At 48.3% G+C, this 27,509-nt stretch overlaps 1 protein-coding gene across 1 annotated transcript in view; it reads right to left on the reverse strand.

Annotated features, from left to right (window-relative positions):
- syt13 (synaptotagmin XIII) overlaps nucleotides 1-27,509 on the reverse strand; it is a 119,341-nt gene that overhangs the window by 51,161 nt on the left and 40,671 nt on the right. Inside the window, exon 3 of the mRNA XM_060911344.1 lies at nucleotides 24,702-24,906. Within this exon, the coding sequence (XP_060767327.1) occupies nucleotides 24,702-24,906 (205 nt within the window). The remainder of the gene's footprint in view (nucleotides 1-24,701; nucleotides 24,907-27,509) is intronic.

Here is a 27,509-nt window from a genome sequence, read left to right on the forward strand (position 1 = left end):
AAACAATCCAGACTGGGCACCCACTCAGAAAATGGGCTAGGTTTCATTCAAGGTCAGACTTGATTCTTCAGCAGCCAAACCAGATAGAACGTGTGTAGAATCTGAGCAGGTGGGTGGAGCACAGAAGCACGGCAGGCCAGAACTGAGTTCTTATAAAACTCTTTATTTTCTCACTTTTTAGCGTTCAACATTCACTCTCCCAGCCACACACGCACGTACACCAGTATTCGGGTTGGGGAGAGCTCCCTTTCTCTGCTCTCCCTCTTCTCTTATAAGGTGTGGTCACTGAGGAAGACACACAAACACAGGTTAATTCCCATCAGGTGCAGTGATTCTACCACTTACCTTCCCTGACCCCGCCCTCCATTCACAGACCGACATTTGACCACACCCCCACTACCACATACCCCCACCGCCCGACTCAGGCCCGACTCCCTCCCCCCTTGACGGGAGAGGAAATCCACCATGATCATCTGCGCCCCTGGCCTGTGGACCACCTCGAACTTAAACGGCTGGAGTGCCAGATACCAACGGGTGATCCGCACGTTGGCATCATTCATGTGGTGGAGCCACTGCAGGGGCGCGTGGTCCAAACAGAGGGTGAAAGGGTGCCCCAGCAGGTAGTAGCGGAGGGTGAGGACCACCCACTTGATGGCAAGGCATTCCTTCTCTATCGTGCTGTACCTGCCCTCGCACACGGACAGCTTTTGGCTGATGTACAGCATGGGACATTCCTCCCCCTCCACCTCCTGGGACAGAACCGCTCCCAGCCCCCTGTCTGACGCATCAGTCTGAAAAATAAAGGGGAGAGAAAAGTAAGGGGAGTGTAACAGTGGTCACCCACACAGTGCAGCCTTTACCTCAGAGAAAGCCTGCTGGCATTGCTCCTTCCACTGGACCGGATCTGCTGCTCCCTTTTTAGTGAGATCAGTCCGTAGGCTGGTGACGTCCGAATAATTAAGTATAAACCTACGATAGTAGCCAGCCAGTCCCAGGAACTGTCTCACCCCCTTTTTGATCTTGGGCCTCGGGCAGGCCGCAATCGCTGCTGTCTTATTAATTTGAAGATGCACCTGCCCATTGCCCAAGTGGAAACCCAGATACCATACTTCCACCCGCCCAATCACACACTTCTTCAGGTTAGCTGTGAGACCCGCTCGCCTCAGCAACCTAAGGACGGCCCTCAGGTGTTCGAGATGCTGCGGCCAGTCATTACTGTAAATAATAATATCATCTAAGTAGGCGGCCGCGTAGGTGGTGTGAGGGTGGAGGACCCTATCCATAAGCCGCTGGAACGTAGCGGGCACCCCAAACAGCCCAAAAGGAAGTGTGACGAAATGGTGTAAGCCAAACGGTGTGGAAAAGGCCGCTTTCTCTCGGGATAGAGGAGTCAAAGGGCTCTGCCAATATCCCTTTGTCAAATCCAGTGTCGAATAAAAACGAGCCGTGCCTAGTCAATCGAGCAACTCATCAATACGAGGCATTGGGTATGCGTCAAATTCAGACACCTCGTTGACTTTTCTATAGTCCACATAGAACTGGACCGACCCATCTGCCTTGGCAACCAAGACCACCGGGCTGCTCCAGTCACTGTGGGACTCCTCGACGGTGCCCATTTCGAGCAGAGCCTCGAGTTCTTCCCGAACCACCTTTTTTTTGTGTTTGGGCAGTCGGTAAGGGCGGCTGCGCACTACTACCTCCGTGAGCTGGGTCAGGGAGAGGTAGTCTCCACAGGGGACCGGAGCAGTGGGCGATGTCAATTTTCCTTTTTGAACCTCCGGCCCCAGCTCCGCCTTCTCTGGAACCACCGACACCAATGCCACGGGGACCTCCTCGTTCCAATGTTTTAGCAGATTGAGGTGGTAAATCTGTAATGCCCCACCCCTGTCCATTCGGATCACCTCATAGTCGACGTCCCCGACTCGCCGTATGACCTCAAAGGGTCCTTGCCACCTGGTGATCAACTTGGAGCTCGACGTGGGCAAAAACACGAGTACCTTGTCTCCTGGTGTGAACTCCCTAAGGTGCATGCCCGTCGTACAGACGGACTTGGTGTTCTTGGGCCTGCCGCAAATTCTCCTGGGTTAGGTGCTTGAGTGTGTGGAGTTTGGCACGCAAGTCGATAACGGATTGAATTTCTTTTTTACTTGTTGAAGGTCCCTCCTCCCAATTTTCACGTAGCACATCCAAAATGCCATGCAGCTTACGCCCGTATAATATTTCGAAAGGGGAGAACCCCGTGGAGGCTTGCGGGACCTCTCGCACTGCGAATAACAGGGGCTCGAGCCATTTATCCCAGTTACGTGCATCTTCGCTTACAAATTTTCTAATTATATTCTTGAGGGTGCGATTAAACCATTTGACTAAGCCATCCATTTGTGGGTGATAAACGCTGGTGCGGATAGGCTTAATGCCCAGTAACCCATACAGTTCGTGCAGTGTGCGTGACATAAACGAAGTGCCTTGATCAGTCAGAATCTCTTTGGGGATTCCGACTTGGGAGATGATCCGGAAGAGCGCTTCTGCAATACTAGGTGCTGAGATATTGCGAAGAGGCACTACTTCTGGATATCGTGTTGCATAGTCCACCAGAACTAAAATAAAGTGATATCCTCATGCTGACCGATCTAATGGCCTGACGAGATCCATCCCAATTCTTTTGAACGGGGTCTCAATTAATGGCAGAGGGCACAAAGGCGCTTTTGGAATGGCCACAGGATTTATGAACTGGCATTCGCGGTACGCAGTACACCACCTACGGACATCGCCGCGAATCCCTGGCCAATAGAACCAGGCCATTATTCGGGCTCGTGTCTTATCCTGCCCCAAGTGTCCGGCCATGGGATTAAAGTGAGCCACCTGGAATATGAATTCCTGGCGGCTCTTTGGGATTAAAAGCTGTGTTATTGGTTCCTTAGTTTGAGTGTCCTGCGTCATTCAGTATAATCTATCCTTAATAATGGAAAAATAGGTGAAGGACGGTGTGGCATTTGGCTGGAGAGTTTGACCATCAATTACTCTCACTTGGTCAAATGCATGCTGCAGAGTCTCGTCTCGCATTTGCTCTAACGGGAAATCCGCAAGGGAATCCCCGAGAGAGGGAGGAGGAGCAGACTGCTCCTCACTCTGATGCGGTGATGACATAGATGGCTCTGTGACAGCCGCTCCCGCCAATGCCACTCTGGGACCTCCCCTCGCTAAACTATGGCAGGCCCCACTCTTCACTAAATGTGCCATTAATTTCCTAAAACCCAGCTGTAGAACTTTGCGCCGGTGGGTGGAGCACAGAAGTACAGCAGGCCAGAACTGAGTTTTCCAAAACTCTTTATTGCAACACTTTTCAGCGTTTCACTTTCCCAGACACTCAGACACATGCGTGCACACACACAACAGCCTTCTGGTTGGGGAGAGAGCTCCCTTCCTCTGCTCTCTCTCCCCTTATATAGGGCATGGTCACTGGGAAGACACACAAACACAGGTTAATTGACATCAGGTGTAGTGATTCTGCCACTTACCTTCCCTAACTCCGCCCTCCGGTCACAGACCGACGCTTGACCACGCCTCCGCTGCCACATACCCCCACCGCCCGACTCAGGCTGGGCAGCCATCCGGCCTGCAGCCAACTCCCCTCCCCCCCTTGACGGGAGAGGAAGTCCACCACAACCATCTGCGCCCCCGGCCTGTGGATCACCTTGAAGTTAAAGGGCTGGAGTGCCAGATACCAACGGGTGATCCACACGTTGGCATCCTTCATGTGGTGGAGCCACTGGAGGGGCGCGTGGTCCGAACAGAGGGTGAAAGGGCATCCCAGCAGGTAGTAGTGGAGGGCAAAGACCGCCCATTTGATGGCTAGGCACTTCTTCTCAATTGTGCTGTAGCACCCCTCACGCACTGACAGCTTCCTGCTGATATACAGCACGGGGCGATCCTCCCCCTCCACCTCCTGGGACAAAACAGCCCCCAGCCCTCTGTCTGACGAGTCTGTCTGCAACATAAAGGGGAGAGAAAAGTCAGGGGAGTGTAACCGTGGCCCCCCACACAGTGCAGCCTTCACCTCAGAGAAAGCCCGCTGGCATTGCTCTGTCCACTGGACCGGATCAGGTGCCCCCTTTTTAGTGAGATCAGTCAGCGGGCTGGTGACGTCTGAATAATTAGGTATAAACCTACGATAGTAGCCAGCCAGCCCCAGGAACTGTCTCACCCCCTTTTTGGTCTTGGGCCTCAGGCAGGCCGCAATCGCTGCCGTCTTATTAATTTGGGGACGCACCTGCCCATTGCCCAAGTGGAAGCCCAGATACCGTACTTCCACCCACCCAATTGCACACTTCTTCGGGTTGGCCATAAGACCCGCTCGCCTCAGCGACCCAAGGACGGCCCTCAGGTGTTGCAGATGCCATGGCCAGTCATTACTATAGATTATAATGTCATCCAAGTATGCGACCGCATAGGTGGCGTGGTGGCAGAGGACCCTGTCCATAAGCCGCTGGAACGTAGCGGGCGCCCCAAACAGCCCAAAAGGAAGTGTGACAAATTGGTGTAAGCCAAACGGTGTGGAAAAGGCCATTTTTTCTCGGGATAATGGAGTCAAGGGGATCTGCCAATAACCCTTTGTCAAATCCAGTGTCAAATAAAAGCGAGCCATGCCTAGTCGATCCAGCAACTCATCAATGCGGGGCATTGGGTACGCGTCGAATTTAGACACCGTGTTGACTTTTCTATAGTCCACACAGAACCGGACCGACCTGTCGGCCTTGGGAACCAAGACCACCAGGCTGCTCCAGTCACTGTGGGACTCCTCGATGATGCCCATTTTGAGCATGGCCTCGAGTTCTTACCAAACCACCTTTTTCTTGTGTTCGGGTAGCCTGTAAGGGCAGCTGCGCACTACCACCCCCGAGAGTGTCTCAATGTGGTGTTCTATGAGGCGGGTGCAGCCGGGCAGGGGCGAGAACACATCCGAAAATTCGGTCTGCAATTGGGCAACCTCCGTGAGTTGGGTCGGGGAGAGGTGGTCTCCACAGGGGACCGGAGAGGTAAACGATGTCAATGTCCCTTTTTGAACCTCCGGCCCCAGCTCCGCCTTCTCCGGAACCACCGACACCAACGACACAGGGACCTCCTCATTCCAGAGTTTAAGCAGACTGAGGTGGTAAATCTGTAGCACCCCACCCCTGTCTGTTCACCTCACCTCATAGTCAACGTCCCCGACTCGCCATGTGACCTCAAAGGGTCCTTGCCACTTGGCAATCAATTTGGAGCTCGACGTGGGCAACAGTATGAGTACTTTATCTCCCAGTGCGAACTCCCTAAGGCACGTTACCCTGTCGTACAGGCGGATTTGCCGTTCTTGGGCCTGCCGCAAATTCTCCTGGGTTAGGTGTGCGAGTGTGTGGAGTTTTGCGCACAGATCATTAACATATTGAATTTTGTTTTTGCTCGGTGAAGGTCCCTCCTCCCAATTTTCCCGCAGTACATCTAGGATGCCACGCGGCTTACGCCCATATAATAATTCCAATGGGGAGAACCCCGTGGAGGCTTGTGGGACCTCTCGCATTGCGAATAACAGGGGTTCGAGCCATTTATCCCAATTGCATGCGTCCTCGCTTACAAATTTTTTAATTATATTCTTGAGTGTGCGGTTGAACCGTTTGACTAAACCGTCAGTTTGTGGGTGATAAACGCTGGTGCGGATCGGTTTAATTCCCAGTATCCCATACAGTTCGCACAGTGTGCGTGACATAAACGAAGTGCCTTGATCAGTTAGAATCTCTTTGGGGATTCCGACTTGGGAGATGATGTGGAAGAGTGCTTCCGCAATACTGCATGCTGAGATATTGTGAAGAGGCACTGCTTCCGGGTATTGTGTTGCATAGTCCACCAGGACTAAAATAAAGCGATACCCTCGTGTTGACCGATCTAATGGCCCGACGAGATCCATCCCAATTCTTTCGAACGGGGTCTCAATTAATGGTAGAGGGCACAAAGGCGCTTTTGGAATGGCCACTGGATTTACTAACTGGCATTCGCGGCATGCTGTACACCACCTATGGACATCGCCGCGAATCCCTGGCCAATAGAACCGGGCCATTATTCAGGCTAGTGTCTTATCCTGCCCCAAGTGTCCAACCATGGGATTAAAGTGAGCTGCCTGGAATACCAATTCCCAGCGGCTCTTTGGAATCAAAAGTTGTGAGACCATCTCCTTAGTCTGAGTGTCCTGCGTCACTCAGTATAATCTATCTCTCATAATGGAGAACTAGGGGAAGCATGGGGTGGCGTTTGGCTGGAGCATTTGACCATCGATTACTCTCACTTGGTCAAACGCATGCTGCAGAGTCTCGTCTCACAACTGTTCCAAAGGGAAATCCGCAAGGGATTCCCCGAGAGAGGGAGGAGGAGCCTGCTGCTCCTCACTCTGATGCGGAGATGATGTAGACGTCTCTGTGACAGCTGCTCCCACCAAGGCCACTCTGGGACCTCCCCCTGCTGAACTACGGTAGGACCCACTCTTCACTAAATGAGTCATTAATTCCCGAAATCCCGGCCAATCATTCCCCAAAATTATTGAGCGGGTAAGGCGAGGATTAACCGCCACCTTTACACTAAATTTCTTCGCTCGAAATAGAATGCGGACCGACACTAAAGGGTAGTTGTGAACATCCCTGTGCACACACAACACCTTCACCAATTGTGCTACCCCCAATGCCTCGTCTTGCACCAGGCTTTGGTGGATTGAGGTCTGATTACAGCCGGAGTCCACCAAAGCCTGATATGTATCCCCTTGGATACTCACCGGTATGTGATACACTCTGGCCTGATCGAGGGTGGTCCCTGGCGCATCGGGGATCCGGACCACCACGCCCACCTCCATTACCGAGCACTGATGCTGGAGGTGCCCTGGTTCCCCACAGCGCCAGCATACCGGTCCAGGCTCTCCCTCTGCACCGGTGTTCCGGACATCACGCACCTGATGGGGAGAAGACACAGACAAGGAAGTAGGAAACGGTAGGGCACCGCGGGTGTGGTGGGCCGGCTGGGGTGGAGCCGGCTCCCGCCTCCACGGTGGGGGAATTGGGCGAGGACGGGGAGCAGAGGGAGAGGGAGAGAGAGAAGAAAGGGGAGAAGAGGAGACACGCTGTCCTGCTGTTGGAACGGCTGCCATATGGTTCTCTGCCAGCTCAATCACCTGATCCAGCGACACCGGGCAATGGGACTGGACCCACTCCACTGTTCCTTCCGGAAGTCGGGCGATGAATTGTTCCAGCACCACCAGGTCGATGATTCCCTCAGCATCACGGTTGTCGGCCCTCAGCCACTGCCGGCAGGTGTCCCGGAGTTGCTGGTCAAACGCGAATGGCTGGCCAACCTCCTCTAGGCACAGTACGCGGAAGTGTTGCCGTTGCTGTTCTGGGGTGTGACCAACACGTTGGAGGACGGCCCTGTGGAGGTCCACGTAGACCAGCCAGCTGTCGGCAGGGAGCCTCGCCCGTTAGCAGGGGGAGGAGGCACTCCACGTGCTGTTCCACCAGCCAACCCCACGCCTCTGCTGCCTGCTCAAAGAGACCGAGGAAGGCTTCAGGGTCATCATATGGACCCATCTTCATTAGGGTGAGGTGGGGAGGGTCCGCGGCGGTGGTGGTGGACTCTGCCGACGCAAGCAGGTGCTGGAACACCTGGTGATCTTCCTGCTGTGCCAGCACCAGGGCTTCGAACCGTTGTTCCTGCTCCTTCCGGAGGGCAATTAAGTCAAGTCAAGTTTATTTGTATAGCGCTTTTAACAATAAACATTGTCGCAAAGCAGCTTTACAGAATTTGAATGACTTAAAACATGAGCTAATTTTATCCCTAATTTATCCCCAATGAGCAAGCCTGTGGCGACGGTGGCAAGGAAAAACTCCCTCAGACGACATAAGGAAGAAACCTCGAGAGGAACCAGACTCAAAAGGGAACCCATCCTCATTTGGGCAACAACAGACAGCCTGACTATAATATTAACAGTTTTAACATGAGGACAGTTTCGTTGATGTTATAACTCTTCATTGATGGAAACTTGAGTGCAAAACTGTTCATGATAACTGCAGTCCTAAAGTTAGCAAGACAACTGTAGTCCTCAGCCATAAAAGCATTACTGTAAGAGTCAATCAGCGCCTGGTGCTGGCTCTGTTGAGCCATGGCGAGGGCATGGACCAGGTCCTTGAAGGGGGAGGACTCCATGGGGCTGTTCTCTTCTGCACTTCAACTCCCGGGTTTCGGCACCACTTTAGAATCTGAGCAGGTGGGTGGAGCACAGAAGCACGGCAGGCCAGAACTGAGTTCTTATAAAACTCTTTATTTTCTCGCTTTTCAGCATTCAACATTCGCTCTCCCAGCCACACACGCACGCACACCAGTGTTCGGGTTGGGGGAGAGCTCCCTCTCTCTGCTCTTCCTCTCCTCTTATAGGGCATGGTCACTGGGGAAGACACACAGACACAGGTTAATTCCCATCAGGTGCAGTGATTCTACCACTTACCTTCCCTGACTCCGCCCTCCATTCACAGACCGACGCTTGACCATGCCCCAGCTGCCACAACGCGATATTTGGGTACTCAATGGTCAGTAGAAGTGTCTTATCTTCAGAAAAGTCTGACTTTTTAAAATAATGTGTGTCAAAACCACACATATCTATCTTCTCTTTGTATCGAATCTTCGTTCAACTGTTCAAATCATGGTAATACTGAGAAAATTCAGCATTGTTTACAGACACGTTTTCAGCAACTGCCATCCCAGTTGCTTTGTACGTATATCCACCATCATGGCGGATGCGCATGACGTAGCACATTTTGATGATGTGGTTGCAAGTCATCTATAAATGTAACTTAACAATGTCAATTTTTGTACAATGCTTTCATACATAATTTATTAATTTGGAAATTATGGGTGGCACAGTGGTGTGTCTGTGTGGTGTTTCTGTGGTATGTATATGTGGCGTTTATGTTCTTCCCACGCCTGTGTGGGTCCTCTGTTTTCCTCCACCTCCCAAAAACATGCCAATAGGTGGCTTGGCTAATATAAATCGTCCCAAGGTGTGAATGTGGGTACCTAGTACCATGCAAGGGACTGATGTCCCATTCAGGGTGTGTCCCTGCCTTGTGCCCAGTGTTCCTTTGATAGGTGTATTGGTTGTAGTTTTGAAATTCTCTAGTATAGTCTCCTATATTTTTCAAAACATTTATTGATATCTATTCAACATCTACCCTTTTATTCTTAGCAAATTTCAAGTAATAAGGTTATTCACTCATTACTAGGAAAATTATTGTCTGTGGAAATTGCCCAGATATGACAAATGCAGTAAACACAGATAAGGTTGAAAAAATGTTTGTGATGGCGGGCCTCTGTACCACACACACAAGCTGCTGCATGTTCCTCACACTCCTGCTGCTGTGGTGCTGAATGAACAGTGCCATTTCAGCACTACTGCTGTACGCCACAGGAGAACACATGGCCATGGGGCAGAGTGGGAGAATGAAGCACAGTTGGTGAGAGATAATCACCATGGCTTGATTGCTGTTGCAAACAGCAGTGACAAGTCTAAATCAGCGTTTAAGTCTAGGCTGAAAACATATCTGTTTAGTCAAGCCTTTTGTTAATGGTGTTTATGAGGTAAAGGTGTAGATCTGGAAGGTCCTCAGACATAGAGTGTTTTGGTAAACTAGGATGTATTTCCTAGTTCCTCAAAGAACGCAAGATGCGGGTCAAGTTCGGTCAAGTGAAATCATTTTGGCATGGCATAAACGGATCAGTACCGCAAGGCACCAAACTGGGACCAATCTTTTTCTTGATCATGATCAATGATCTTGGATCCCATCTCCCAATGTACAAGTATGTCGATGACTGCACTGTTTACGAAGTCGTCTCAAGGTCGTCTAATTCCTCACTCCAGGCCACTGTTGATAACATCGCTAAATGGACTGATCACAATAGCATGCGTTTGAATGTCAAGAAAACCAAGGAACTTCGAATATCTTTCATTAAGTCTCCTTTGGTACTGGAGAGCCTTTCCTTGGCTGAAACTGAGATTGAAGTTCAAGCTTCTTGGTGTAACTATCTCTTCCAACCTTACCTGGAATTCCCATATCAATGACATATGCACTAAAGCCAGCAGATGGTTGTATACTTTGCGTATCCTGAAACACTCTGGAGCCCCACCAAAAGATCTGGTAACCATCTACTGTGCATTCATTAGTCCTGTTCTTGAGTACACCTGCCAGGTTTGGCACTTCGCTCTGCCACAGTTCCTTGCTGAAGAACTAGAATCCATTCAACATTGAGCACTAAAGATTGCTCTACCAAGCTTGTCTTACAATGATGCTCTCTACCATACTAAGTTATCCACCCTCAGCCAATGAAGACTGGCTCAATGCCAGAGACTCTATAAAGAAGTCATTCTTCAAGAATCTAACAAACTGAGGGATCTGCTATTGGATACAAAAAAACATTCATACTACCTCTGGAACCCACGCAACTATCAGACGTTCAAGTGCAGGACCAAGCGATTTCAAAGTAGCTTTGTACCTAGCTGTGTTAAGATATGGGGTGATGTTTTATAGGTCTTGATTTTTTTATTATTATATTTTTATAGAGTAACAAGATTATTATTTGTACATTTGTAAATATCTATTTTTCAAACTTATGGTTTGCAATTGATATTAATAAAATATCATTATCATTATCATGTATGGATGCTGTCAGTCCCCCACTCGCTTGCTCACTCGAGTTTGTTGACAGTGTAGTGACTGGCTGCTTTATGTCCCAGGGCTCCCTCATGCCTGTGTTACCTTCTGGCTCTCCCCTTTTAGTTATGCTGTCATTGTTAGTTGCCGGAGTCCCTGCTTGTACTCAGTGCAATACGTATACTGTTCGTACTTATTCAGGTGACATTGGGCATACCTAACAACCTGTGTCCCCACCCAAATCTGTCCCTCTGAGTTACATGTCGGTCCTGGGGTTGAGATGCTGACCTCTTCTGCTCCTTGGACCTGCCTAATCCATCCTGGTGCCCTGTGTCTAGTTGGAGTCTCATTGCATCTGTCATGCTCCACCCCGGACATCCACTCTGGAGATTACGGATCTCTCATGCCAGCGCCGATCCGGGACAGGAATCCCTTCTCACCCATATTCACTTCCTGGTTTTCACTGCTGTGTATAAATAAGCTGTTCTCATAGTCAGACTTTGCCAGAACGTCTCATTTGCTTCTCTAGCCATTTCTGTGCCTCTCTTGCTTCTCATGGTTTTGCTCTGTAGTGGCTTTTTCTTGTTCATGGTTTTTGCACTAGCATTCTTCTGGTTCATGTTTTTTTTGCACTAAGGGTTATTTCTGGTTCATGGTTTCTTGCACTAAGGGTCTTTTCTTGTTCATGGTTTTTGCACTAGCATTTTTCTCTTTGTCTGGCTCATGTTTTTGTCAAGTTGTTTGTCTCATTTTGTCAAGACTATTTTTGCCACTTGTTTTTTGTCCTGTTTGTTTACCTTTTTGCAATGCCCTTTCTTCCCTGAATTAAATCATATTATTTATTGGATTACTGTCTGTGTTCGGCTCTTGGATCCTAACTTCACCACACCCCCATCAATCCTAACAGTACGTTCTGGCCAACATGGATCCAGCGGAACTCGCCCATCTGAGAATGGCCATCCAGCAGCAAGGGACTCTCCTTGGGACCCATCAACAAGACCTACAACAAATTACCCAGAACCTCGCCACCCTGTCCAATGCACTCAACCTTCTCACCATGCAGATGCAGCACTGTCAAGCTGTGCTGACCCCTGCTCGGCCATCTCCTACTTCAGCTCCTGCCACTGCCTTTCTCCACGAATCGAGACTTCCAGTGCCTCAGCCCTACGATGCAGAACCAGGTACTTGCAGATCATTTTTGTCTCAATGTTTGTTGATCCTAGAGCTGCAACCTCTGGCCTTCCCCACAGAACACTCCCGGGTAGCATATACAATAACGCTCCTCACTGGCAAGGCCAGAGAGTGGGGAACAGTGGTCTGGGATGCCAATGCACCCTTTTGTTCCAGTTTTAAGGACTTCTCTGAGGAGATGAGGCGAACTTTTGACGGTTCTCTGTCCGGCCGGGAGACGGCCAGAGAGCTCATGGAGCTGCGGCAGGGGTCCCGGTCTACCTCGGATTACGCCATCGAGTTCCGGACATTGACGGCTTCATGCAGTTGGAACGAGAATGCCCAGATCGACCCATTCCTGCACAGCTTGTCTGATGCCATCAAGGATGAATTGGTATCACGGGAACTGCTGTTAGACCTCTCCAGCTTCATGGACCTCGCCAACCTCATTGACGCTTGGATCCAGCAATGGAGGAGAGAGAAGAACCACCGCATCCATCGAACCCATGCAGGTAGACCAGGTTCGGTGTCAGCGGAGGAACGACATCACCGGTGGAGCACAGGGGCCTGCTTCTACTGCGGTCAGCGGGGACACATCTGCCAAGCCTGCCTGCTAAAAGGATGAGCCCACCAGTGAATCAAGGGGCCCTGGTGGGCGACGCTCGGAACCAGTCCCCCGTTAATCGTCCGTTACTTCCTGTCATCATTATCCGTGACAAACAGTATCACCACCTCCAGGCCCTTGTCGACTCAGGGGCAGACAGGAACCTGATCTGCTCCGCCACTGCCAAGCGTCTGGGAATCCTGCTACTTGCTCTTGATGTCCCTCTCACTGTCCTGACACTCAATGGCACCGGCTTGACCAGCATCACCCACCTTACCGCCCTGCTCACCCTAAGGATTTCCGGTAACAACTCAGAAACCATCCAGCTTCACGTCATGAACAACCCCCACGTACCCATCATCCTAGGATTTCCATGGTTAATGCAGCACAATCCCCACCTTAACTGGACTAATAACACCATCCTAGGCTGGAATCCTTCCTGCCTGGCCTCTTGTCTGAACTCTGCTCTGCCTCCCGCCAAACCACCACAGCCCTCAGCCAGCGAGTTTCCTGACCTCTCTCATGTGCCTCCAGAATATCTGGACCTTAAGCTAGTTTTCAGTAAGACCCAAGCAGTGTCCCTCCCTCCTCACAGACCCTACGACTATGGTATCGACCTCCTGCCTGGGACAGCACCACCCAAAGGATGCTTCTACTCTCTCTTGCCAAAAAACAAGCCATGGAAAAGTACATTACCGAATTGCTGGCAGCTGGGATCATCCGCCCTTCCTCCTCCCCAGCAGGGGCGGGGTGGTTCTTCATCAAAAAGAAGGATAAGTCACTCCGCCCCTGCATTGACTATCAGGGTCTCAATGCCATCACGGTCAGGAACCGCTACCTACTACTACTAATTGACCACGGCCTTTGAACTACTCCAGAGAGCCAAGGCATTCACCAAGCTAGATCTACGCAATGCATACCATCTCATCAGGATCATGGAGGGGGACAAGTGGAAGACAGCCTTTAACACCGCCACTGGTCACTATGAGTACCTTGTGGTCCCTTTCGGCCTGACCAACGTGCCCGCAGTCTTCCAGGCACTCGTTAATGATGTCTTAAGGGACTTTCTAAACATCTTCGTTTTTGTGTACCTGGATGACATCCTGATCTTCTCCCGCTCCCTGAAGGAACATCAGGGTCACATCCGGCAGGTCCTCTGGTGCCTGCTAGAGAATAAAGTTGTTTGTCAAGGCAGAAAAGAGCAAATTTCACCAGAGCTCTGTCTCATTTCTGGGATTCATCATTTCCCCGGCAAGGATCCAGATGGATCCCCTCAAGCTTGAGGCAGTTGCTAATTGGGCCACCCCATCTTTGAGACAAGAGCTCCAGCGCTTCCTAGGATTCGCCAAGTTCTACAGGCGCTTCATTCGCGACTTCAGCACAGTGGCCGGACCTCTCTCAGCCCTGACCTCGACCAAGACCCAATTCAAGTGGGGGGAGGAAGCAGAGAAAGCCTTTTCCATGCTCAAGCACAGGTTTACCACAGCACCCATTCTCACCATACCCGATCCAACCAAGCAGTTTATTGTCGAGGTTGACGCTTCCCAGTCAGGGGTCGGCGCTATACTTTCCCAGAGGGCCAGTGATGACAAGGTCCACCCATGCTCCTTCTTCTCCCGGTGGCTATCCCCAGCCGAACAGAATTATGACATCGGCGACCGAGAACTACTGGCTGTTAAACTAGCCTTGGAAGAGTGGAGGCAATGGCTCGAGGGGTCAGAGTTCCCGTTCCTAGTCTGGACCGACCATAAGAATCTGGAGTACCTCAAGTCCACCAAATGCCTTAGTTCCCATCAAGCCCGTTGGTCTCTCTTCTTCTCCCGGTTCAACTTCACGCTTTCCTACTGCCCAGGCTCCAAGAACGGCAAACCCGACGCTCTGTCCAGGATGTTCTCCTCCCACCAAGAGGAGTCCAAGCCAGCCGAGACCATTCTTCCTCCATGCTGCCTGGTGGGAGCCACCATTCTAGAGGTTGAGATGCTTGTGCAGAAGGCCCTGGAGCAGGACCCCAGTTAAGGTAACCCCAACAACATTCCACCTAATCATCTGTTTGTTCCCGGTCCTGTGCATACCCAGGTGCTGCAGTGGGGTCATGGCTCCAAGCTGGCCTGTCATCCGGGAGCCGCCCAAACCCTGGCACTCATACAGCAGCGCTTTTGGTGGCCATCCATCAAGGAAGACGTCCAGGAGTTCATGGCAGCCTGTGACACATGTGCCTGGAACAAGACAGCCAATCGACCCCCTGCCGGCTTGCTAAGACCCCTCCCGACTCCACATCAACCTTGGTCTCACATCGCCCTGGACTTTGTCACAGGACTCCCCAACTCAGGTGGCAACACACGCATTCTCACTGTCATTGACCGTTTCTCCAAGACCATTCATTTCATCCCTCTGCCCAAGCTCCCCTCAGCCAAAGAAACCGCCAAACTACTCATCCAGCACATTTTCTGTCTACAAGGACTGCCCACTGACATCATTTCTGACCAGGGTCCTCAGTTCACTGCACAATTCTGGAGGGCTTTCTGCACTCTCATTGGGGCCACCTGTAGTCTCTCCTCAGGCTTCCACCCACAGACCAATGGCCAGGCAGAACGGGCAAACCAGGCTTTGGAGGGTGCACTCAGGTGCATGGCATCCAGGGATGCCAGTTCTTGGAGTAAGTACCTACCCTGGATCAAGTACACTCATAACACCCTTCCTTCATCTGCCACAGGTCTCTTACCCTTCCAGTGCTCCCTAGGTTACCAACCACCACTCTTCCCCAACCAAGAGGAGGAGGTCGCCATACCCTCTGCCCAGATCTTCATACACTGCTGCAGGAGGATGTGGGCATTGGCCTGGAGAAAACTCATTCACTCCACCCTAGCATCCAAGAGGCAGGCTGACAAACACCGCTCTAAGGTGCCCACTTACCAGGTGGGGCAATGAATCATGCTCTCCACACGCCATGTGCCACTCAGAACCATCTCCCGCAAACTGGCTCCCAGGTACCTAGGACCCTTCCTCATCAAAAAGGTAATCAACCCATGTTCCATCAGACTGGCACTACCACTCACCATGCGACACATCCACCCCACATTCCACGTGTCACAGCTTAAACCTCTGGTCTCTAGTTCTTTGCTCTCACACCAGCGCCGATCCGGATCCAGGACAGGAATCCCTTCTCACCCGTATTCACTTCCTGGCTTTTACTGCTGTGTATAAATAAGCTGTTCTCAGAGTCAGACTTGCCAGAACGTCTCATTTGCTTCTCTAGCCGTTTCTGTGCCTCTCTTGCTTCTCATGGTTTTGCTCTGTAGTGACTTTGTCTTGTTTATGGTTTTTGCACTAGCATTCTTCTGGTTCATGGTTTCTTGCACTAAGGGTCTTTTCTTGTTCATGTTTTTTTGCACTAGCGTTTTTGTCTTTGCCTGTCTCATGTTTTTGTCAAGTTGTTTATCTCATTTTGTCCAGACTATTTTTGCCATTTGGGAGGACGGTCCCATGTGGACAGTTGAAAGTCACACCTGGAGGACGCTCTGGAAATCTTACAGTAATGCTTTTATGGCTGAGGACTACAGTTGACTTGCTAACTTTAGGACTACAGTTGTCATGAACAGTTTTGCACTCAAGTTTCCATCAATGAAGAGTCATCCATCAACAAAACTGACTTCATGTTAAAACTGTTCATGTTATAGTCATGTTGTCTGTTGTTGCCCAAATGAGGATGGGTTCCCTTTTGAGTCTGGTTCCTCTCGAGGTTTCTTCCTCATGTCATCTGAGGAAGTTTTTCCTTGCCACCATCACCACAGGCTTGCTCATTGGGGATAGATTAGGGATAAAATTAGCTCATGTTTTAAGTCATTCAAACTTTGTAAAGCTGCTTTGCGACAATGTTTATTGTTAAAAGCGCTATACGAATAAACTTGACTTGACAGCAATGCGCTCCCTCTGCTGTGTGCCACAGTTGAGATCCTTCATGCTTGCTACCCTTGGAAGAGTCCTGGTTCTCCCACCACCACACCCTGCTACTGGCCTGTATCACACCGTTCGGCCAACAGTAACTGCCATCACTTCCACCATGACACATCCCTCACTGCCCTTTGCATCTGGAGATGGCATCCCACACCCAATCTGCTGATGGCTGGCAGCAACCAAGGTAAATGAATGGGTGACATGGACAAGTTCCTAAGGTCTTTACTACCAGAGTTACCTCCAAGCAGATGGTTGAGGCACTGCAGTGCATTCTGGCCACCTTAGCAATCGGCCTCGGAGAGTGGTGGGAGTTCTTAACCAGCCTCCTTTGGCACCAAGGCTCAGGCAATAGCAGACAGAGGAGAGCACAGAAGGCTTTGGCTTGCTGGCTACTCTGTCCATGCTTATTCTCAGTCCTGAGCCCCACCATCACCACTGCATTGGATAGCACACCTGTTCCAACTGTACTAGACTCAGGGAACACTGCCACCTTGGCCCACCCATTGGTCCTAACATGGGCCATTAGGGTGTGTGGGAGTATTTCCATTTCCTGTGTGCATGGGGTTGTCCAGAAGGTGGCCACTGCCAATGTTCAAGTTGGAAACTGAAGAGGTGAGTGGCCATTACTAATCAGGTTGGTGCCAGAATTACCTGTGCCCAGCCAGCACACTTGGCTCAGGAGGAAAAGGATGTGAGAGCTGATGGGGAGTCTGAAAATTACCTGATTCTCTGTGTATCACCAGCTGGCCAACAACAGCAATTATGGATGAGAGCAGAAAGATGATGACCACTATTGGGGGTAGGTGCTACAGACTGAGGGAGAGAACCAGGAGAGTGACCAGGCTTTGCCCACCTCTTATTTCCTGATAAGGGAGGGCCTGTGGTACTATCACCAAGCATCAGGGGCAATTATGCAACCCCCTGGTGATCCCTTGATCCAAAATCAACCTGCTGATGCACCTATCTGACACTCACCCACTAGGCAGCCACCCACAATATTCTTAAAAAACTAAGGGACTACTTCCACTGCCCAGGCATTTAGGCAGAAGTATGGAATTTCTGCCAGCAGTGCCCTTTGTGCTGGTGCATCTCCCCCAAGAAGCTGCAACATTGATATGCCTTTTGAAAGGGTGGCCATGGAACTCATACAGCTGCTCCCAAAATCTGCCCAGGGACATGAATACATACTAGTGATGGTGGACCACCCAGTACCCTAAGGTAGTCCAACTCTGGAAAGCCACCTCCTGTAAAATGGCCAGAGAACTCACCCTCTTATTCAGCCAAGTAGGGATCCCCAAGGACCTCTTAACTGAGGTCTGTTGTTGGTTGCAGGTTAAGCACATCAGGAAGTCCATCTACCATCCACAAACAGATGGCCTGATTAAAAGGTTCAACCAAATGCTGAAGAGAATTCTGTGGTGGGTGGTAGAAGAGGAAGGGAGAAATTGGGATATCTCCTGACCTACACCCTCTTTGTGGTTCATGAAGTACCACCGCTGTCCACTTGCTTCACCCTGTTTGAGGTCCTCATTGGGAGGAAACCATGAGGACTTCATCTTCCGTCTACTACCATAGATGGTCAACTTGTTGAGATAGTACAAGAGTACAAGTACCTTGCCACAATAATTGACAGCAAGTTATGTTTTGAATCACACTCTGAGGCTGTATGTGCCAAAGCCCATCAACGCATGTATTTTTATCGCAAATTGAGAAATTTTAATATTGATCCCACTTTTATGAGAATGTTTTATTCCTTCTTTATTGAGTCTGTTTTAACCTTCTGTTTTATCTGCTGGTTTGGTTGTTTGTTTATGAGAAACAAAAACTGACTAGAGAGCATTGTCAAGACATGTAGCAAGATTGCTGGCATCAACTTCCCCACTCTCTCCCACATCTATTCAAACAGAGTGGCAAAGAAGGCCCAATCTATTGCAGCTGATTCTAGCCACCCCTTGTCTTGCCAGTTCAAGCTACTCCCCTCAGGCCGCAGGTACTCCATGCCCAGATGTAGGTCAAATAGACTCAGGAATTCTTTTATCCCATCTTCCATCTCCATTTTAAATAGTTTGTCTGAATTATTTTAAATTTATATTTTTTTTTAGTTTTATTTATTACTGTGTTTTAGTATTGTGGGTATTTTATGTTTTTGCTGTATTGTTGTGTGTCTTGTCCTGTCTGCTGGCTGCACAAATAATTGCCCCTTGGGGACAATAAAGTTACCTTTGACCTTTGACTAGTAAACATGACCAAGGAAGCTTGGAAGGAGCACCTGTCCCTGGTCCTCCCTGTAATTGAATACATCCAAAGTATACAGGATCAGATCGACCTGATAGCTCCCATCATGAAGCAACACATGCAGGAAGCACAGGCGGAACAGAAAAGGATCTAAAACCAACGAGTTCAACCCCACAAGTTCCAGTCAGGTGACCATGTGCTCTTTCTACTACCCAGTGTAAATTGCAATTTCCTGGCCCACTGGCAGGGCCCATACATGATCCTCAAATGGATGGATCCCAGTGAATTCCCACCTCCAACAGCTGGATAAGAGTAAAATTGCTCAACCGTATCATGTCAAATCAACTCAAAAAGTGGATTGAACCTGCTCCTGCCTCATCAGCCTTCGTCATGCCTCCCCATAACCGCCAGAGCATACCTTAGTCCAGTGGTTCCCAAACTTTCTCTGCTGGGCCCCCCTTTGGTAGACAAGAAAATTTTTGCGCCCCCCCCGACAAAAAGAGAAAAAAAAAAGATAAACAGGACACACATACACATATTTTGTTTTCAGACTCCATTGCAGTTCATTAATACAAACCTCATCCTTTTTTGAACAAATAAAAGTAAACTGCCATAAACTACAGGTTGCAATATAAGTATAATTGTTTTCAAGCACCTTAAAGGGATAGTTTGGGATTTTTGACATGAATCTGTATGGCATCCCCATCAATAGTGTCATGTAAACACACTGACTTACCCCTGACAGCATCCTGTGAGTCCAGTTCTTGTCCAGTTTTGGTCCAGACGAAAGTAGTCCGGCAAGTTTGTTGGGGTCACGAAAGTAAAACGTTTTTCGTCTCAAAACAGTATGTGTTCAAAAGAGTGATATATTTGCATCACAAAACCGTTGCCAAATAAAAAGTCAGACCTCGAAATCGCTTGGCACTATTTTCTCTCCCTTCTTATCACTGCGCGCTGCCGCCAGGTGACAGCGAAATGCAGACCCACTAAGCTGGTGGGAGACCAAGGCTGCACTCTATCCACGGCTTACACACGTGATGGCATGGAGGATGTGTATAGTGGCAGCATCTGTCCCCCCAGAGAGGATCTTTTCAAAAGCAGGACAGATTATAACTGAGAGGAGAAATAGAATCAGAATTAACTAGTTAATTGCAGCAATTAAAGGAATAGGTAGGAAAAGGAAGGCGCAAAGACACCGCACAGCGCCTGAAAACGGGTTTTCAGGCGCTGCGCACCCGTTTTCAGGCGCTGCGCAGTGTCTTTGCACCTGCAGCGGTGCTTTGCCTGAAAATAGTTCCAGATATAAATTGGTCTAGTAAATCCCTTCATGTTAATTTGCATTGATATGTGTACTCGATGTGAATGTACAAGTCATGAGAAATAATTACAAAAAATCTTGAGTTATTTAATTCACTTTTGCAATGACAATGCTAGCTGGACACGCCGGATTACAGCGACTACGCTAAGCTAAGCTAATCTGGGCGTTTATAGATCAGGACAATGGCTGGGTCGGCTACAAAACGCTTTGGCTCACTCATCCAACTCTAGGGACTGCAGGGACTGACTCAATTTCATCTGGGGGTGGCGTATTCCTTTAAATCAAAAATAAAATCTCAGGAGCCGAAAGAGCCGGCTCCTTATATTAAGAAGAGCCAAAAGAGCCGGCTCCCGAAAAAGAGCCGAAATTCCCATCACTAGTAAACAATGAATGAAACAGCCGTGGCTGTCACCTGGCGGCAGCGCGCAGTGATAAGAAGGGAGAGAAAATAGTGCTAAGCAATTTCGAGGTCTGACTTTTTATTTGGCAACGGTTTTGTGATGCAAATATATCACTCTTTTGAACACATACTGTTTTGAGACGAAAAACGTTTTACTTTCGTGACCCCAACAAACTTGCCGGACTACTTTCGTCTGGACCAAAACTGGACTCACAGGATGCTGTCAGGGGTAAGTCAGTGTGTTTGCACGACACTATTGATGGGGATGCCATACAGATTCATGTCAAAAATCCCTGAACTATCCTTTTAACTGTGTAACAGGTTTCTTTTTTTAATATTCAACATCAATGCAGTTTTCAAACATTGCCTCTCTGCAAAAATGGGTTTTAAAACATGACCAACTCCCTGAGAAGAAAAAAACAAAAACCTAAAGATTTGTTGTGCAAAAATGACACCTTTAATCCTCGCATCTTTTCAGTAACTGGTGTGGGCCTGCTTCATGCTGCAGATCTTCTCAAATCTGGGTTGCAGTTTTGAGATTGCCACTCTGAGTTCATTTTCAATGTCCAGCTTTGATCTGTATTTTGTCTTGATTGAGGCCACAGCAGAAAAACCTCTCACATAGGTAGGATGTGGCAAAAGGAAGAAGTATGGCCAGGGCTCTCTTACCTAGCAGTGGGTAATCTTTCTCCACCCCAATCCAAAATGCAGCCAGTGTCTTTGACTGAAACTGCAGCCTCATTGTTGAATCAGAGGTGACATCAATGAACTGTTTCTCCTCTGATGTGCTGGAGTCGGCAGGTGGTGTTGCACTGAAGGGGTCATGGATCCAGTCATATTCTTTGGGATCCTGCATCAGGAAATATTTCTGGAAATGGTTCTGGAGGGCAGAGATGTGTGCTTTCATGCATGGGATCACTGTGTTCTGCAGTTTGTTGTCTTCAATGAATGATTTCAGGTTCTCAAATGAGTCCACATTTCCAACCTTCACTCGCTGCAGCCACATCTCAAGTTTTCTGGTGAATGATGTGATTTTATCTGCCAGATGTGGGAGGTGTGTATTTGTGCCCTGCAACTGCAAATTCACTTCATTGAGTTTCAGAAACATGTCACTGAGGTATGCAAGTTTCATGAGGAACTTGTTACAGTAAAATTTGTGGGCAAGATCATTGCCCTCTTCCTTCAAAAAGATGCGGATTTCATCTTGCAGTTCAAAGACCCTGGACAGCACCTTCCCACATGACAGCCATCAGGACTCACTGTGAAACAGAACAGCTGTGTGGTCGGAGCCCATTTCCTCGCACAGTGCCGAAAAAATCCGGGCTTTGACAGGTCGTGTTTTGATGTAGTTGACGGTGGCAATAACATCGGTCATTACGTCATTCAGCTCGGGACTCAGCTGTTTAGATGCCAGTGCTTTGCGGTGTATCATGCAGTGCGTCCACTGTACATTGGGGGTGACGCGCTTGATGAGTGCTTGCAGCCCTGCCCATTTTCCAGCCATAGCCTGCGCCCCGTCAGTGCAGATCCCCACACAGTCCTCCCATTTCAGGTTGGCCTCTTTCAAGTAAGAGTCAATGATTTTAAACAGTTCTTCTGCTGTGGCTCTGCCAGTAACTTTTTTGCAGAAAAGCAATTCCTCCCTCATGTCATCTCCATCTATGAATCTGACACAAGTAATTAATAAACAGTCTTTGTTACTGTCAGTGGCTTCATCCATCTGAAGAGAAAAGCGGCTGTCACGCACTTTGTCATTAAGCTGCTCCTCTATGTCCTTTGACATGTCATAAATGCGCCTGCCGATGGTGTTGTTGGACAGAGGAATAGCCCTTAGTTTGCTGGCTGCAGTGTCATCAAGCATAGTTGATACCATGTCCATAGCACAGGGAAGTACTAATTCCTCCACTATTGTGTGCAGCTTTTTACACTGTGCCACTCGGTAGGCAACTTTATATGAGGCGAATTGAGCATTTGCCGGCACGGATGCAACTTTAGTAAATAGGGACTGTTGAGCACGGCAGTTTATGAGTTTTTGTCTGAAAAACTCAACTGGCTTGTCTTTGTGCTCTGGATGTTCTGTCTCCAAGTGGCGTCTTAGCTTGTTCGGCTTCAAGCTGTCACAAGCTAGCACTTTAAGACAGACAACACACTGCGGTCTCTCCTCATTACCCACCGTTGTACAGGTGAAGCCAAAGACAAGATATGTGTCATCATATTTTCTTGCCTTTGCCTTGGAATGAACTTGTTTTGGAAGCACATTTGGCGATGCTTCATCCTCTGATTTGCGTTTACGTGGGAGCCCCGCTCCCCCCGCTAAAAACTTCTCCATGTTATGCTAGCAGTGTAATTTATTGATTGATTCATTCCATCCGCACCCCGCGCCCCCCCCGTAATGGCTCTGCGCCCCCCGCCCCGGCTCTGCGCCCCCCCCCCGCAATGGCTCTGCGCCCCCCCTGGGGGGCACGCCCCCCACTTTGGGAACCACTGCCTTAGTCCAAAAGGTTGAAGACTTCACCCCTTCACAGCAGCAAGAGCTATGGGAATTGGTGGATCAGATATGTTTTCAATGGAGCCAGTGCTGAAACATTTGGTGCAACATGACATCAAGACCCTACCCAGAGTGGTGGTCTGACAGTGGCCCTACCAAGTCGAGGAAGTCTGCTGCTAGACTATTCAAGAGGAAGCTGCATAGATGCTATGGGACATCATTATCAGAGTCAGATGGATGACCTGCACCTGGGCTACTGCACTGGCCAGGGCCTGCTGAAACCACAGGAAAAGAAAGGAGAAGAAAACTGAGATTTGTCCAGAAGGTTTGTCCCTAACTTCTCCTCTGTAGCCTCTCCTCTGCTCAGACCTATCAAAAAAGGGACAACCAGACAAGTACAATGGTTTGAGGCAGCAGAGCAGGCATTCCATACACTGAAGCAAGAGCTCATGTGTTAAGGAACCCAAATTTTGATCTGCCCTTCACCATACACAAAGATGTTTTAGAGACATGCCTGGGAGCTGTACTCTCCCAGAATCTTGATGTGAAAAAATACCCAGTCCTATATGTGAGTATAAAACTAAACCCTGCAGAATGGTGATATGCTGCTATGGAATAAGAAGCCCATCCATCCATCATCTCTAGCCACTTATCCTGTTCTACAGGGTCACAGGCGAGCTGGAGCCTATCCCACCTATGGGCGAGCTGGAGCCTATGACTATGGGCGAGAGGTGGAGTACACCCTGGACAAGTTGCCAGGTTATTGTAGGGGTGACACAAAGACAAACAACCATTCACACTTATGGTCAATTTAGAGCCACCAATTAACCTAACCTGCATGTCTTTGGACTGTGGGGGAAACCGGAGCACTCGGAGGAAACCCACGCAGACACGAGGAGAACATGCAAACTCCACACAGAAAGGCCCTCGCCTGTCGCTGGGCTCAAACCCAGGACCTTCTTGTTGTGAGGCGACAGTGCTAACCACTACACCACTGTGTCACCCAGAATGAGAAGCCCTGGTCATAACATAGGCCATTTAAGAGTTGAAATATTACCTCTTGAGTAGACATTTCATTCTGGTCATGGACCATGCCCCCTTCAGTGCATGGCAATGGCAGTAATGATTGAATCAAGCAGGGGTCCACCATGGCAATGCAGACAGGTTCTCACTGAGGTATGGACTCTGGGCTCTAACACCACTGACATTAGGCACAGAGATGGGGGGGTGCTTACTGTAATGACAAACCTCCTTACCACATGTACAAACTGCTACATGCTCCTCACACTACTGCTACTGTGGTGCTGAATGGACAGTGCTGTTTCAGCACTATTGTTCTGGACCACAGGAGAGCATATGTCTGTGGGGTGGTGTGGGGAAATGAAGCTCTCTGTTCATTACTTTGCAGACAGCAGCGACAGCAACACTATCCATCTGCTGTATGCCACAGCTGGGACCCTTCACTCTTGCTACCCTCAGAAAAGTCCTGCATCCCTTCTGCACTTCCACCTGCCCTTTTCCCTCACACTTAAGAAAATAAAAGCCTCCCTAAACATCAACCCCACTTCTTTCTGTGCCTGTGTTCTGCTTGCCAGTGCAGAGAGTCACTACATGATATACTGTTCCTTTCATGATAACAGTTGGCTCAATGTTATCATAATAACACCCAGCGCCATATATGCATTGATAAAGGACAGGTATGACGTGAAGACTTCATCAGTAATATATTTCATAATTTATTTTAAATAGTTATATTGTTTGCATTATGCTATATGATGTCACAAAAAATTATATTCACTTTTCATTAGAGAAGTTTTTACCTTGCCGTGGGAGAGCAGCGACCTGATCTTCCTCAATTCCTTGATTACAACTATCAGGCTTAACAAGAGCTTTTTCAGAGGCGACAGCATTTTCACTGTAGCTCATAACCTTAGGTGATGTGACAGATGGTTTGGGTTTGTAGATCTTGGGGAACTTCAGCAGTGCCTGTGGCTGAATAGGCTCTGTAGATTTCTGCACGCTAAACTGAATTATAATCAAATGAAAAGCAAAGCAAAGAAAGAACAAAAATGATATGTTATGTATGTATTTTTATCAGGAAAAAAACATTATAAATTAAAAACTGTGATCAGTTTAAAAAAATTAAACTGAACACAGGGCATACTGTGATTTATGTTATTTAACCAGGATTAAAAGTTTTCAGAGGCCTTCATAATTCCACCACTTCAAGACAAAGCAGCAAGTGTGTAAATATTTATTCCAACAAGGAACTCAGTTTTAAAAACATAGACACATTTCAATAATGTGTCTATGTGAATAAAAAATATGTCTCAGTGAATAAAAGCAAACAAAAACGTCACATACAGTGTCTTGCAAAAGTATTCATCCCCCTTGGTGTTTGTCCTGTTTTGTTGCATTACAAGCTGGAATAAAAATTATTATTTTTTTTTTTTTGGGGGGGGGGGGGGGGGGGGGGGCTTAGCATCATTTGATTTACACGACATGCCTACCACTTTAAAGGTGAAAATTGTTGTTTTATTGTGACTCAAACAATAATTAAGATAAAAAAAACAGAAATCTGGAGTATGTATAGGTATTCACCCCCCCCCCCAAAAAAGGCAATACATTGTAAAGCTACCTTTTGCTGCAATTACAGCTGCAAGTCTCTTGGGGTATGTATCTATTAGCTTAGCACATCTAGCCACTGGGATTTTTGCCTGTTCCTCAAGGCAAAATTGCTCCGGCTCCTTCAGGTTAGATGGATTGCATTGATGTACAGCAATCTTCAAGTTATGCCACAGATTCTCAGTTGGATTGAGCTCTGGGCTTTGACTAGGTCATTTCAAGACATGTGTATGTTTCCCTTTCAACCACTCTAGTGTAGCTTTAGCAGTATGTTAAGAGTCAATGTCCTGCTGGAACGAGAACCTTCGTCCCAGTCTCAAACCTCTGGCTGACTCAAACAGGTTTTCCTCCAGAATTACACTGTATTTAGTGCCATCCATCTTTCCTTCAGTCTTGACCAGCTTTCCTGTCCATGCAGATGAAAAATATCCCCACAGCATGATGCAGCCACCACCATGCTTCACTATAGGAATGGTGTTCTCAGGGTGTTGGATTTGCGCCAAACATGGCATTTCCCATGATGGCCAAAAATATCAATTTTACTCTAATTTGACCAGAGAATCTTCTTTCATGTGTTTGGGGAGTCTGGCACATGCTGTTGGGCAAACTCCACATGTGATTTCTTCAGCAATGGCTTTTTTCTGGCCACTCTTCCATAAAGCCCTGCTTTGTGGAGTGCACGGCTTAAAGTGGTCCTATGGACAAATATTCCCATCTCTGCTGTGGATCTTTGCAGCTCCTTCAGCATTATCTTTGGTGTCTTTGGTGCATCTCTGATTAATACCCTCCTTGTCTGGTCTGTAAGTTTCAGTGGGTGGCCTTCTCTTATCACGTTTGTAGTGGTGCCATATTCTTTCCATTTTGCTATAATGGATTTAATGGTGCTCTGTGGGATATTCAAACTTTGGGATATTGTTTTATAACTCAACCCTGATCCATACTTCTCCACAACTTTGTCTCTGACCTGTTTGGAGTGCTCCTTGGTTTTCATGTTACTTGCTTAGTAGTGCTACAGAGTCAGGGTCCTTCCAGAACAGGTTAATTTATACAGACATCATGTGACAGATTGTGGCAGCGGGGGTGTGGCCAAGCAACAGTCTGTGAATGGAGGGCGGGGTCAGGGAAGGTAAGTGGTTAAGTCATTCCACCTGCTGTCAATAATGTGTGTGTGTGTGTTTGTTACAGGGATGGAGCATAAAAGGAGAGAGAGCAGAGAAAAGGAGCTCTCTCCCCGACCACAACGCGTGAGTGAGAGAGAGAGAGAGAGAGAGAGAGAGAGAGAGAGAGAGAAAGAAAGAAAGAAAGAAAGAAAGAAAGAAAGAAAGAAAGAAAGAAAGAAAGAAAGAAAGAAAGAAAGAAAGAAAGAAAGAAAGAAAGAAAGAAAGAAAGAAAGAAAGAAAGAAAGAAAGAAAGAAAGAAAGAAAGAAAGAAAGAAAGAAAGAAAGAAAGAAAGAAAAGCTGAAAAGCTAAATAAAGTGGTTTGGCTAACATCAACTCTCGCCTGCCATGCTTCTGTGCTCCACCCACATCCAGAATTGTTACACAGATCATGTGACACTTTAATTGCACCTCAATCAACTAATTATGTGACTTATGGGGGCGTCATGGCTCAGGTGGATAAGGCGCCATACCATAAACCCGGGGACCCAGGTTTAATTCCGACCCGAGGTAATTTCCCAATCCCTCCCCGTCTCTCTCTCCCACTCATTTCCTGTCTCTACACTGTCCTATCCAATAAAGGTGAAAAAAGCCACCCAAAAAAATCTTTAAATTATGTGACTTATGAAGTGAATTGGTTGGACCAGCTGTTATTTAGGGGTTTCATATAAAAGGGGGTGAATACCTATGCACACTCCAGATTTCTGTTTTTCATCTTAATTATTGTTTGTGTCACAAGACAAAAACAATTTGCACCTTTTTAGTGGTAGGCATGTTGTGTAAATGAAATGGTGCTAACCCCCCAAAAATCCATTTTCATTCCAGCTTGTAGTGCGACAAAACAG

This window comes from Neoarius graeffei, chromosome 27 (genome assembly GCF_027579695.1).
Source record: "Neoarius graeffei isolate fNeoGra1 chromosome 27, fNeoGra1.pri, whole genome shotgun sequence".
Classification (NCBI taxonomy): Eukaryota; Metazoa; Chordata; class Actinopteri; order Siluriformes; family Ariidae; genus Neoarius; species Neoarius graeffei.